This window comes from Sceloporus occidentalis, unplaced genomic scaffold (genome assembly GCF_023333645.1).
Source record: "Sceloporus occidentalis isolate IW3139 unplaced genomic scaffold, rSceOcc1.0.p SCAF_6, whole genome shotgun sequence".
In the NCBI taxonomy this organism is placed as follows: Eukaryota; Metazoa; Chordata; class Lepidosauria; order Squamata; family Phrynosomatidae; genus Sceloporus; species Sceloporus occidentalis.
The window spans coordinates 18,855,092-18,870,172 of NW_028316986.1; the positions used below are offsets into that span (position 1 = coordinate 18,855,092).

The following is a 15,081-nucleotide window of genomic DNA, read 5'->3' on the forward strand; positions in this document are numbered from 1 at the left end:
GTATGCTTCCAAAGCTTCCAAACACATGGGAATTTTGCTAGGTTTTGTTGTCATCTCACAACTAAACAGTCTGAATAAACCAGTTGTGTCTTATTCACTTATGTCCCACTCAGTGTGTGCATAGACAAGGTTAAGAGAGAAACCCATCTGGGATTAAATCCCTGACGTGTGTGTCAAAACCAACATGCAGATGTGCCCTCAGCTCACCCTGGAAACATTCAAAACTTCCAGAGAAATTACCATTTCCTTTCCTAAAGCAGATAAATAAATCTTTGTCTCAGTGCATTTGCTCTTCATAAATCTGTCACCAGATGTTTTCCTTTAACCTCCCCCTTTAACAGCTGCATCCCTATCTCTAAGTCTGAACAGATATAACAGAGGAGTTAGCAACTTAATATGAACATAACTTGGGCAATTCTTAAATCACCATCAATTTACAGTTTGCATTTTTATGTCTGAGAGTCAAATAAACCTCATAAATTTTCTCCAGGCAACATCTTACAGCTGAGAGATTTACACCAATATCTTCTTTTAATATTGGGTTATTTATCTTACAGATAAATAAATGTTTTTTCAAAGAGGTTTTGCCTTTTACTATACAATCCTTCCATCCTCCCAACAGCTAAGACATTTAGCCATATTGCCCCACATTCTGAAATACTGACATATATCCTGAAAGCTACAGACATCACAAATTTATCTAGAGGCAGTAGTTTTCAAAACCATATTTGCTGTGAACATTAAAAACAGATACAAAAAATCTCTGAAAGGAAGATACAACTTGGCAGTATATTTATTTTATGCTCATCATACAGATTGACATGGTTGATACAATTGAGTAACCCTTGAATATAGGGCAGCTACTTTCCCACAGAGCAAGTGTGAAATATTCAGTAGCATAACTTCTTGCAAACGGGTGGCAGAAATCTCCTACAGAATGCCGTGCTAAAAAAACCCACCTCAGGTTGGCATGAACAAACTGCCCATTTTGGGGCGGGGAGGATGAAGAATATATTTTATAATATTAAGACATCAACCAGGAAATTCCAAAATGCCCTAGGAACAATCATCCTAGGTAGGGCTAAGCAGAAAGCAGCCCCACCCATGTTGTCAGATTCCCAGCATTCCTAACCATTGGCTTTGCTAGCTCAGCCTGCTGGGAGTCACAGTCAAACATCTAAAGGGCCTCATTTTGTCTATCCCTGAGCCTAGGACTGGCTCACACTCTGACAGTGCCATGGCCTAGCACTAGGAAACGCTGTTGGTCTTCAGAAATAAATGCCTGCATCATCACATGGGGAAAGTAAGGTGAAACCAATGTAAAGGTGCATAGGGATCTCTACACTAACCCCCTCAACTAGAGGATAATGTGAAAATCAGGCACATTGTTACATGTGAATGCTGAAAACTTCCCAAAACTGAGCACTATCCTCCATTCCCTGTTTTGATTTTTTTTCACATCCCATCAATATTTGAACCAGTCTGAGCTGGTGCTGAGCTTTCCTAATTCAGTGATTCCTTAGTCTGTCTTCACATATCAACCTTCATCTGAAACTGATGATCCACTGTGAATAACACCCCACTCTTGTGAAGGTGAAAAAGTCTTCATTTTGTAAAAAAAGAACTCTCCCTTTCAGCAGTCTTTCTATTTACATCTTCCTCCAACTGTTACTGGATATTTCACTGTTATCAGATCTGCATGAAAATTAATAACACAAACATACAGAATGTTACTCTACAACCCAATTTGACACAGACAGTTTCTCTGGCCCACTTTCTGCATTTGATTTAAAAAGACCACTACTGTACACTTTTAAACTGCCATTACAGTTAATATGAAGTTGCATTAGTCACAGACACACTGAATGCTTCAGTATAAATGTACATAGACTACCTCTGTCAGGCAATCTTCTAAGCGAGTCTAGAAGAGGAGAAGACTGGAATTTGCAATATATTTCACAATAACTGCACAGGAGAATGTCGCTGAAAAATATTTCTGTGGTTTGTGGTTTTATGGGTTTTTTTGTTTTATCCACAGAAAGGAATGGACAGGCAGGAGTAACAATCTCTTAGGCAAGAAAAGACAACTATCACATTAATACCAGATCTGTTCATCTAAATATGCACTCAAATATACAAAATCTTGGAAGTTTGTACATGGACATTAAAGGTAGTTACAAAGTATATGATAAAAAATCATGGTTAATTCCTATGCAGTTTATCCACAGAGCATATATTTTCCTGTCTGCTTTACTGGTGATGCGAAGTTCGCACGGCATGAATCCGCCTACCCAATACAGTTGTGGTCTCACACCCACCCACAACATCAAAATACACAAATGGGGTAAATCCACCACTGCAGTCATGTCCCGTCAAGAGAGGATTTGCCAGCCGAATACCAGTTCTAGCGTCTGTATTTCTGTGAGGCAGCATAATCCGGAGGATAGCTGGCCAACCAATACTATCGACTTCTGTTCTTCTTGGAATTTCCCTAGATCAAGAAGAGAGCACAAGTCACATAATCACAGATGTTGCTTTCAACCTGATCAGACAATACTTATAATAATAATAATAATAGGATTTATTTATATGCCGCCCAATCACTGGGAACCCGGGAGGCTTACAACAGAGGGGATAATAGATGGTTCCCTGCCCTCAGGCTTACAATAATAATAATAAAACTTTATTTTTAGCCCGCCTTTCCTGGGATCAAGGCGGGTTACAACAGCGAGAAGCACAATACAATCAATAAACAATAAAATCAAAAATACAAGAATTACAAAATATAAGAACTATTAAATACAGGTAAGAATTATCCAACTAGCACAGATTTACAAAAACAATGAGAGAGAAGGGGGTTACATTGGAATGTTAGGGGTAGGCCTGCTGGAACGGAAAAGTTTTAAGCCCCTTTTTAAACTGGTCCAGGGAGGTGGCCGAGCGGAGCTTGTCCGGAACCGAGTTCCAGAGGTTGGGGGCCGAGGTAGAGAAGGCTCTCTGAGTGGTGGTAGAATATCTTACCTCTGGGACTCGTAACAATTGCTTCCCAACAGATCTGAGTGTGCGGGGCGGAATGTATGGGGAGAGGCGGTCCTCCAAGTACCCTGGGCCCAAGCCATATACGGCTTTATAGGTAATAACCAACACCTTGTATTGTGCCCAGAAGCGAATAGGCTTCCGGGCACAATAGGCGAATAGGCTTTAGATTTACAATCTAAAAAGACACGACACAAAAGGAGAAGAGAATGGTGAGGGGGGGAGGGGATCGGGTCCAGCATTTTTCTCTCCCTCTGAGGCCTGGACCAAGGCAGATGGACTGGAGGGAGGGCTCTTCTTCTTCAGGCTAGCCCTGGTGGAGCTGGGCCTGCCTGGTCAACTCCCTCGCAGACCAGAAGATGAACGTTATGTAGGGAGGAGTCTCTTCTTCCAGGCTACCCCTGATGGAGCTGGGCCTGATGGTCAACTCCCTCGCAGGCCATATACATACCTTATCCATATACCTCACTCTATTGATACTGGTAATGGTTCTCCACAGTCTCAGACACAAGTTTTACCCATTACCTGTTCTTCTCTCTCTCTCTTTTTAACCTGAAGATACCAGAGATTCAACCTGGGACCTTATACATGCAAGGCTTTGCTACAATCTACCTCAGAGTCATGCCATGTGATACCTTATCCTGTAGGTATCAGTATAGTGCATTACCCTTCTTTTCTGCCATTTTTTTCTGGAAACTCACATTCCTTCCCCTATGCAAAGATAAGGGCATGATACAAGGATGGGGGAAAAAAACCAAACCAAAACAAAAAAACACCAAGCCTTAGAAAAGGAGTGAGAATCTTAAAGGCCACAGCCGTTGTTGTTGTTGTTGTTATGGTCCCTGGACTCTTTCCATCCATAAAACTTAAGCTGAAAATGGAAAACCACTGCTCCTGGAAGCTTTCAGAAGTAACATCCTCTAAAAGAAGATTTTGGGTTTAATATGTTGTGGCAGATGGAGCATTTAATGTTGTATTTCTATTTTATTATGTTTTAAATTAGTTTACACTGGTTTTAATGTGTGTTGGGGTTGTTGTTTTTTAAAGATAACTTTAAGCAGTTACTTTGGTTTGGCAGTTGTAAGCTGCCTTGAACCCTGTGCTGGAAGAAAGGTCAGATATGAATTAAATAAATAAGGTACAGGATCTTGCATTATTGCTTTTCTGAATTTTTATCAGAAGTACAATGAACTTCCAGTTACTTCTAATTTGACAGGGAATGCAAAAAAACTGATGGACTAAGGACTTCAGCAATTCCCCAGGGAACAAATATGGTCCCTGGACATACACTCTCTCAGTGCAGACAGGCCTTGCTTATCATTGTCCCAGGGTGCCATTGAAAAAGTTTAGAGGTACCTCAACCCTGCAATCAAAAAGCCTATTTTCTTATTGTACAATATCTGAAAGAGCCGACAGATCAAATTGTAATGCAAAATGAACAAGACATCTCTGTGCAAAGTTCAGCAACCTGAGGTTTCAGTGCAGACAAGCCTTAAGCATCAAATTGTTCCCATGTTCCTGTGATTAGAGCTTTTGCCTGCCAGCTCCATTAAACAAAAATCAACTTTATTACAGAACAGACATTAGGGAAGAAGGCTTTATAGATTCCACAGCCTTTAGAAACCACAAATACGTTGTCCTAGTTAGAAGCCAGATGATACAACTTGGGAACATTGTCAGGGAGTACCAGATTTCACATGTGGCAAAGAATGCCGAGAGGTCAGCTGACGTGTCAGTTTAGCTGACTATATATTGCCAGTGTATATGCAGTGTCTAAGACATAATCTAAATACTGAAATGCTTAATATAAAAATTTCTTTCTTTTGTTTTTAAGTATTAATATGATAATGAAATCCATTCAGAGAAACACAGACTCCTAGAGTTGGAAGAGACCCCAAGGGACATCCAGTCCAACCCCCTGCCAAGCAGGAAATCACAATCAAAGCATCTCTGATAAATGGCCATCCAACCTCTTTTTAAAGACCTCCAAAGAAGAACCCATCACATTCCAAGGGAGTGTGTTCCACTGTCGAACAGCTCTTAAGGTGCTCATTTTGGCTTGAATTCCTTTTCTGCTGGTCAGTTTCCCTCATATGACCAAAGCCTCTGTATCATTTTAAAAAACAACCACACTGGAACTGTGTGGCCAACACACTACATGTGACTTTTGGGAGCCCCACTGACTCCCATTTTTGGCCACATCACTCCATGTTTGGCCAAAAAATGCTTTTAACCAATGTTTTTCAAAGAATCTGAGTGCAACACCCATCTTTTTTCTGCATCAATATGCTAGGGATCAGTAGCCTATTTATGCCCACTGGCTACAAATGTTTCTTTCTTCCCTGGAAATTCACCAGGGACCAGGAGCCAATAGCTCATGGACCAGCACCATCACGCTGAGTAGTAGAAGCAGTGCTGTTTTCGGGTGGCCCCTATCTCGAAACTGCAAGGTTCCCTCTCATACTCCAAAACAGAATGTGACTTCCAGGCATAAAAATGGTAGGTATGACGGAACAGCTACAGCCCTCCAAAAGTTATGAAAATTGCTAGATATAGCCTTCTGGGCAAAAAGAGACAGTGCAGTGGCATGAGTACTGGAATGGGGTAGCTCCATGAGATGTTGTTATTAGCTGCCTTTGAATTAACTTCGACTCATAGCAGCCCCATGAATAAAGCACCTCCAAGCCCTTCAACCGCTCTGCTCAGGCCCTGCAGGCTCAGGATAATGTTTTACTTGATTTAGTGTATCCATCTGGTGTGTGGTCTTCCTCTCTTTCTACTGCCCTCCACCTTTTCTAGCATCACTGTCTTTTCTCGTGAGTCCTGGTTTTTCATAATGTGTCCAAAACAGAACAGCCTCAGTTTAGTCATCTTAGCTTCCAAGGAGAGTTCAGGCTTGATCTTTCATTTGTTTGCCTTTTTGGCCATCTGTGCAGTGGCATCCCTGTGATTCATGTCACCTGGTGTGGGTGCTGCTGACCGCTGCTTGATGGGTGGGGGTGGAACTGTGATGCTGTGGCCTACAACAGCCACTTGGGGTATGGTGTAGCTGCTCTGGGGAACAGCTACATCTGACCCGAATCGAAAGGCATCCCCCACAAGTAGCTCCCACTGTTGGAGGAGCAGTGCTGCACCTCCAGACACGGCTGCTAGGCAAGCAAGAAAGGGACACAATACATTTTTCACTCACTAAGCTGCTGCGCCAGCCCCATACAGGGTGTATAACCCCTTCTGGGGTGTGACCCAGTGCAACCGACCCCTTCCACACCTCCTAGTGTTACCACTGCATCCATGGTATCCTTAACATGTTTCTCCAGCACACCTCAAATGAACTGATTTTCCTTCTATCTGTCTTCTTCACTGTACAGCTTTTACATCTCACAGCTCCAGTACAGCAGAGTTCAGATCTCTTTTCAGCAACTGAAACTCACTGAGTGGCCTAGGACAAGTCACACATATTCAGCTTTAGGAAGGCAATGGCTAATCTATTCTAAAGAAATCTTACCACGAAAACCCTAGCATAGTGTCACCATAAATTGGAATCAACATGAAGGCACATAACAAAGACTTCTGAGCTGTGGAGCTTGTTTACCCCTGCTGTAGAGAGAGAAGAAACTAGTAAGAGTCACATCCCTACTTTCTACCAGGATCTTTCACTCAATTGCAAACCTGTCCACGAAGAGAAGGAACCTTCAGCTCAGGGAAAGAATTTCAGAATGTTAAGCCATTCTTTTCATTACGTTTTCAGGAATGTCATGGCATTCATTTTTATCAGAGGGCTTTGTGCTTATTAGTTGCTAGGGCTCTTGCAAATAACATTCTGCCCTGATTCAGCAGAGAACTCACATTCCTAACCAATCGGCATGGCATTCTTAGGATCTTTCACCATTTATTATGCCTCAATTTTTATGAGATCCTTAGTATGCTCATTTTAAATATTCATCATATATTAATAGACCATGGGAAATCTTAGTGAAAAAGAATCCAGTGTCTTAAATTAGGGGTGTGAGTGTGTGCATATGTCAATTTCGCTTTTAGAAAAAATAAAACATTTTTTGATCAGGCCCATGCCATGCTCATTTAAAAAGTAAGCACAGGTGCTGGCTCAGCAGGAGTGTTTTTGTGAACACCATGTGTCAGTGTATACGATGATCTGCAAAGTTACATAAACCACAGGGAGGGATAGGAAAAAGTGACATGAGAGACATATCCACAAATACGGTTTATAATCCATTGGTTTATTTTAGGGGAGGGAAGATGAAATGGATTAAGGCATGGCTTCACGGAGCAGGTTGATTCTGGGGAGGCAAATGGAGAGAGGAAGAGGGGGCTTCTTCTACTAGCTACAGCAGGAGTAGAGGTATTTTCCTACAGAGGCTTGATTGCTCATGCTTCCACTCCAAGTACAGTGGTACCCCGGGATACGAATTACCCGGGGTACGAATTTTTCGGGATACGAATAAATCCCATAGGGATTTATTGTTTCGGGTTACGAAGGTTTTTTCGGGTTACGAAAAACCCCCGGCGCTGTTTTAAATGGAGCCGCGGCAGAGCCGCGGCTTTTTTTCCATTAGCGCCTATGGGAATTCGGCTTACGAAGGTTTTTCGGGTTACGAAATTAACCGCGGAACGAATTAATTTCGTAACCCGGGGGACCACTGTATCAGATCACCTGCTCATTCTCCTGCAATTGGTGTTTGAGTGCTCTTCAGTTGAGCAATCTAGCCAAGGGCAAGGTCTTTACAACAGCTGGTCTCTTCTCCCTCCCTCCCAAAGACTCATGTGACAACTCATGACTCAAGAATTGATCGCTATTCCTGCCTGTCATCACAAGGCTGTAGCCGTTTAGAAGGCACTGCAGTATAACATAAACCTATGAATGGGCTACAACAGTTTCTCCCGCTGTTAAGCCACTCTTATCACTTCCTCCAAATTCATTTCATCTGGAAAACTTCTCCTGGCCCACTAAAGTCTCATCCACATCTTCTGCCATTAATTAAACAATTGTATGCTACTCCATTTTTAAATATAGTATCTGTTTTGTGACCCTGACAAAGTGCAGCCTATAAAATAAAAAATGGACGGAACCCCTCTCCCCTCAGTCATCATCCCATCTATCTCCAGTTAAGCTGATCCACACACATTCTGGAGCAGACCTAGCAAAATACTAATACTAAAAAGATGATGATGATGTAGTAGTAGTAGTAGTAGTAGCAGTAGCAGTAGCAGCAGTAATAGTAGTAGTAAACAGGAATATTCTCCCCCATTCTGATTCAAAGAAGACTAGGACTTGGAAGGGCAGTTATAAAGGAACTAGGCAAGATATTGAAGTGTCAAGATATATAATTAAATACTAAAGTTAGGACTGTCCATGCCATCTTATTATCATTTTCTCTGTATGGTTTTGAAAGCTGGGCAGTGAAGAAAGCTGATAAGGAAAAAAATCAATTAATTTGAAATGTGGTGCTGGAGAAGAGTTCTGTGGATACAATGGGCTACTAAATAGACAGATAAAGGGGTCTTATAGCAAATCAAGCTTGAATTCTTCCTAAAAGCCAAAATAATTGAACTGAAACTGCTGTACTTTGGACATACCATGAGAAGACATGACCCACTAGAAAAGACAATAATGCTTTGTAAGGTAGAAGGCAGTAGGAAAAGAGGAAGACTGCATTATAGATGGATAGACTCAATCAAGGAAGTAATGGCCCTCAGTCTGCAGGACCTAAGCAGAGCTACTGATGATGGGAGAATGTAAAGGCCTCTCATTCACAGGGTCACCATATGTCAAAGTTGATTTTATAGCAGTTAACAACAAATGATGGCCAAATCAAGCAAGATTTGTTCTATCCACAAATGGTGAGGGACAATTAGTATTCCCACTACTTAAGGGTGAGAGCATCTACCTACTTGCATCCCACTGGAAACTCATATGAACAAACACACACAAACCTGCCATAGTAAGTCAGAGTTCTGGCCCATTTAGCCCAGTACTGTTTGTTCAAAACAGGAGTTATTCTTCAAGATTTGAGACAGCAATCTTTAACTGCCCTTCCAAGTCCTTTTAAAGCAACAATGGGCAACTGTGGCTTTGCAGATGAAACTGGATTGCAACCACTGGCTGTGATAGCTAGAGTTAAAAGGAGCTGTAGTACAACATCATTTTGAGATTCAGTGGTGCACATGCATTTTAAATGGAGAAATCAGGTACCACCTGAGACCTTGTAAATACAAAACTTGTTTTCTACCATTGAGTTACAGCTCTCATCATCATACATTGTGACTGTAGTGCTCAATCCAGACATTTAGCAACTTATCCACCATACAGGTTATTCACTGTCGGCCTCCTGTCTGTCTCCCCAACACATTACTCTCCATTGTTGCTGTGATGCCATTTGCCATCAAGTCAACTTTGACATATGACTACTCTATGAATGATAGCCCTCCAAGAGCCCAGGGCATCATGTCTTGCTCAGGTCATGCAAAGTCAGGCTTCCTTGATTGAATCAATTCACCTGTAGCAGCACAGTTTTGCTGTCTGCCTACATTATTTTCTTTCCCGAAGAGTCATGTTGTCTCATAATATGTTCAAATTAGACAAGCCTCCTGCACTCATTTATGTGTCTGTTTGGCATCCACAGTATCTGTAGAACTCATTCCCAAGCACCAATTTTCACACAAGCTGGCATTCTTTGTGTCACCTTTTGGCAATTCCCATGCATAGAAATATTATGGCATGAATGATTTGATATTTAATGATACGTCTTAAAGCTTGAGGATCTCATCTAGTTCCTTCACAGTTATCCTTCCAAGTCTTCGTTTTCTTCTGAATTCTTGACTACACTGTCCATTTTGATTAATGACTGAGCCAGGGTATAGAAAATCTTTAACTATTTCAATGGTTTGATTACCCATTTTAAAGTTATGTAAAGTTATTACTCTGTATCATGCCAATATTAGGGGTAGCTGAGTCGTTTCCTCTCTTTGTTCTCATGAGGCTTGTCAAGGTCCATTACATTCTATATATATATATATATATATATATATATATATATATATATATATATATTCATATTCATTCATTCATTCATTCATTCTGCCTTAGCCTCACCATGGCAGCTTTTTCTTTCACCTCCATTATTTGTTATCCTCCGTCCTTGCAATAATTTCTCAACTTCTCCCTCCTCCACACTCATTGTTTAGACATCCAAATTAGACTATAAAGCTGTAAAGAAAATGAAAGCTCTTTCTACTTTCCACACAGAACTTTGGACATGGTTAAATATTAAGCAACAGAGTGCTTATTCCAGAGACATTTATTTAAATAGACATTTAGAAAACAGGGGAAGGGGTCTAGTTCTAAATCTTTAGTTCACAAATTACCTTTAAGAGAGTCTATCAACTCAAACAATAATGGAATAAACATATAGAATAAAAAGGTTTCAATCTAGAGTTTTGTTGACTTGGAAACTCCACTGATACAAGCCTTTATAACACTTTGCAACAGATTTGATTTTTTTAATTCATCAGTATCCTACACTAAGTGATGAAATCAGAATACAATATATAGGAAGCTCAAATTGTAGGTCACAACAAGTAGATTACATACCTTATTAGTCATCTTTAATGTATCTATTTCTTCTCGTTGTTTGGATAAGGTTTCATTCATACTGCAGAGGTGATCACTCATCATGCTTAACTGATCTTCATAGCTTCTCTTGGTTGTTGTTAATTCATCCTGAAAGATCAAATAAAGGATATCTTCAGTTCCTTCACAACACTATTCAGTAAAAAGGTGCAGTCACTATCAATCTATCAATGTTCCACAAAGCAGATGACAGGCAGAGACAGAGAAAACAAGAACTCCTCTTGCGTTTTAAACATTAGTGTATTTTTGCATTTTCAATAATTAATTGACACGCTAGTCAGTTTTCTATCACATATGAGCTTGGATTTTCCATTATGAAAATATAGGGTGGATAGAGAAGAAGTGACATGTTCACTGACATGGATTACCCTGATTAACCAACTTCTGTGCCACCTGCAAAGACTAGCTCACTGAACTACCCCCTTTCTTTGAAGAGAATCTACCCTAGGGAACGAGCAATCAACTATTTAGCACATCTCCCCCACATCCTTTAGATGCTCCTGGAGGGAGACTTAGCATGAGGGAAATGAACATTACAGCCATCCAAATTATCCCCTGCTGGTTCACTGTGAATAGGCTGAGAAATACAATATGCTTAGAACTGTAAGCAAGGCAGAGTATTCATGGTGTAGAATCAACCAGGAGAGCAGTTCCCAAACCCTGTGAGTCACAGCTGATGATGGACATCAACTCCCAGAAATGACAATAATAAGGGATACTGGGAACGGCAGTCCAACATCATTTGGGAAGTCACACAGTGGGAGCCATTCTTCTAGTAGGGGTTTGAGCATTGGACTGGAGATCAGAGTTCAAATCTCAGATCAGCCATCTAAAGCCACTGGGTGACCTTGGGCAAATCACAATCTCTCAGCGTCAGAGGACAGCAGTGGGAAACCCCCTCTGATTAATCTTATGAAGAAAACACCCCATAATTGTCATGGCCAGCCACGAAGAGGACTCGGAGGACGATGAGGAGGACTCGGCTCCTCAAGTGCAGGAGGAACCTGAGGCTGTGCCAGGCCCCAGTTCTGCCCTGCCAGGTCCCAGCTCTGCTCTCCCAGCCCCAGTGGATTTGGCTCAGCCAGACCCTAGCTTTATGGGATCTCCTCCAGTGGAGCCTGAGGCTCAGCAGCCCAGCCTTGTCCCAGTAGAAGTGCCAGACTTGGGAGACATAGAGCAGCAGAGCATTGAGGTTCCTACCTTTAGCCAGAGGAGATCAGTAAGGGCGTGCCTTCGGCATTCCAAGAGGCTTGCTGAGAAACGCTCATTAGGCAATCAGCAGCTGTGATAAGGGAGCTAGATATAAGGCACCTGGCAGACGCTGAGCTCTCTTACCAGAGACTATTAGTTCTCATTAGTGAATGCTGCTTGATCTGACTCCTGGCTTCCTAGTCCCTTGACTGCCTTTGAATCCTTGACCTCAGACCGGACACTTTGACCAACCCTCTGGCACTCTTGACCTCGGACTGGACTGGTAGTATTGCTTTCTGTAATCCTGAACTTTGGACTGGCTTGTGGCTTACTCTCTTCAGACTTTGTTTGGCATTGCTGCTGGAGGACTACCTCTTGGCAGCTCGGCGTGTTTATCTTTTCCTCAACAGGCTCTTATCAGCCGTGTGAGTGTGTGTTGACAGCATTCCCGGACAATAATAGGTTGGCCATTGTGTCAACTTAAGTCAGAAACAACTTGAAGGCACACAACAACAAACTGTCTCATACACAAAATTACATTTCAAACAGTGGAGCTAAAGCTCCAATTCAGATTATGTATGAAACTAAGAGCTTGTAAGGAAAAATAGGAAGCTTCTCCAATGAAAAATATGAAGTAATACTTCACAGAATAGCTATTGCTTGAGAGACAGGAGACCCACAGCAAAGATGAATTGATCACTAATGGTGTTCAATGGCATTGTTAATTTTTCTGTTGTTAGAGGATGAGGAGGAATAAAATAACTGATTGAAAGCATGCATACGGGCTGAGAAAATCCAAAAAGTTTGGTTATACATCATTAAATATATATCCCCTTCCTGCCCCCACCAGCAACAATTAAACAAACTTGCCTGCAGTCTGGTGATGCTCTGCTTTGCCAGTCTCATCTCTTCCAGTGTGGACTCTTTAGACTTCTCTGCTAGAGAGAGTCTCTTTGCTAGTGCTCGGCACTGTCAAATCAAACATAAACACATGGTGATTTATACAGATTATCTTTTATGAAAAAAGATATGTGGATGTGACATCTTTCTCCTGGCAGCTGCTTGGTGGCCTTCACACCTTGGAATCTCCACAAACCTTCAAATCTCATTCCTATTCATTACCCTACCCTTTTCCAGCTCTCAAACCCTACTTCTCTTCTCCTCTTCTTTCTGGCATTTCTGTTCTCTCGTCAGAAAAGAGTCACATCCCATAGCCTTTCCCCTGCTTTGCCTGTCCAAGCTACTTGCCCTCAATCATCCTTGTCCTCCTCATCATCATCAACATTCTGTTTTTCTCCAAAACAAGAACTCAAGACAATTTATAAAAACTGTGACTGTAGCTGCTTCCTCCTTTGGAAGGTCTCTCATTTCTCCCTCTAAACTCACCCTGGGGCCCAGGGGGATGATATCTATTGTCTTCTTTATACATTTTGCCAATCCCAGACTCTGCCCATACACTACAGTCTACATTTTCAAGTCAATCACTGTCTTCAGCTTTTGAAATATTACCCTCTCTTCCCAAAACAATTTGCCCCTCTTGTCCCCAGTCCTGGCCCACTCGTTCCCTTTAAGACCTCTGTTCATGTTTGCATGCCTCTTGAGAAGAACAAGACAGTGGGTTGCCTTCATCTTCTGTTCCAACTCCTCTACTATCATCCTGGCTAAACAATGCTTCATTTATAATTCCTCCAATTCTACAAATGCCAAGAGCCCATTCTCTGCCTTTGCTGCTCTCCTAGACCTCCATCTCCCCTCTTTCAGCCCTCTGCTGAAGTATTTGTCTAGTTCATTGGCCCGCCTCTGTCATTCTCATCTTTCTATGCTCCTCTCCTGCACTCACTGAGCTTTAAACCTCAGTCAATTGTTCAAATGTCTGCTCCCTGAAATTCTGTTATTTTTACATGTTATCAAGTCATCTTTGACTTACAGCAACTCTATAAGAGAACCAAGACACCCTGTTATTAACAGACCTGCTCAGCTCTTGCAAACTAAAGGCTTTAGCTTCCTGAACTGAATCAATCCATCTGTAATGTGGTGGTCTTCTTTTCTTACTGCCTTCTACTTCACTGAGCATTATCATCTTTTCCAACATCTCATGATATGTCCAAAGTATAACAGCCTCAGTTTAGTGATTTTGGCTTCTAAAGAGAGTTCAAGTTTGATTTACTATTCAATTTGGTTACTGTGCTTTTGGTTGCTCCATAGAACTCTCCTTCAGTGCCACATTTCACAGTAATTACTCCACATGTTTTGCCTAGTTGTCCCTTTGTGCTCCCAGAAAATCTCACCACAAAACCCCCTTTCACAGGAAGCCTTTGGCTCATCCCCCTGTTCTCTAAACCTTATTGTAACTAAACCAAACTGCATTGACTGAAAATGACCATACCTTCCCTTCCTCCTCATTTGTACCACCATTCCCCTACTCTGTTTTTGTGTCTTATTCCACTTCCAGCTGTAGGATAGAGTATAAATTCTATAAATAAACATTTTTAAACACACTAATTATTTAACATAATAGTAATAAGTCCAATAATAATAATAATAATAGCACAACCAATAATACTAATACTAATAGTAGTCGTAATAACAATAACAATAAATAAGTACCTTCAATATGCACTGAGTTTTACAGCTCTTCTCCATCCCCAATATTGCTTTAAAGGTAGCTGGCTATTCATGTTTAACATACTGGATGAAGAATTCCTGATGGCCATACAGCAAATATACATCATAAGGATCTCGGCTTCATTCTCTTCTAATCCCCACTATTTTATGTTGTTGCATTAGAAATCACATCCATGGTTTTATCTAGGGCATCTTCCTCAGTTATAGTACCTCCCAAACTGAGCAGGTAACTATTTGTGGTAGTAGCTGAAGCCTGTACAAGCTCTTCAGCAATAAGTGTGCTGGCAGAGAGTGACCCATAACAGTTGGTGCCCCAGGACAAAAAAAAAAAAAAAACATCTTCACTATCAGATCAAAGCTTCATGATGCTCACTCACCTCTGCGTGGAAATGTACAGACTTGCTGTCAGCCAGCTGCAACTGAGATGTCAGCTCCACTATTCTCGCCATATAGTGGTTCTTTATCAAATCCTCTCTGGAAGCAGCTTCTGGAATCTACAAATTGGAATTGCAAAAACATGAAAAAGTCCATCAAAATGAGAAAAAAGCACAAATTATGCAGGTAGAAGTGAACAGTCTGAA

The 15,081-nt window shown here is 41.4% G+C and overlaps 1 protein-coding gene across 8 annotated transcripts in view; it reads right to left on the reverse strand.

The window, feature by feature from the left end:
• Positions 1–750: 750 nt before the first annotated feature.
• The window catches only part of PPP1R21 (protein phosphatase 1 regulatory subunit 21), a 68,497-nt gene continuing 54,166 nt past the window's right edge, over positions 751–15,081 (reverse strand). For 6 of the 8 annotated variants that reach the window (XR_016281657.1, XR_016281659.1, XR_016281660.1 and 3 more), the window contains 5 exons: positions 14,878–14,994; positions 12,746–12,844; positions 10,646–10,774; positions 10,148–10,261; positions 751–2,491 (listed from right to left, as the gene is read on the reverse strand). Coding sequence is in view for 1 of the 8 variants with exons in the window: in XM_089528970.1 (XP_089385096.1) it covers positions 2,462–2,491; positions 10,646–10,774; positions 12,746–12,844; positions 14,878–14,994 (375 nt within the window). In the remaining 7 variants the exon portion in view is untranslated. Of the gene's footprint in view, positions 2,492–10,147; positions 10,262–10,645; positions 10,775–12,745; positions 12,845–14,877; positions 14,995–15,081 lie in introns of those variants that run through there. The other 2 variants (XM_089528970.1, XR_016281661.1) reach the window with 2 other exon arrangements.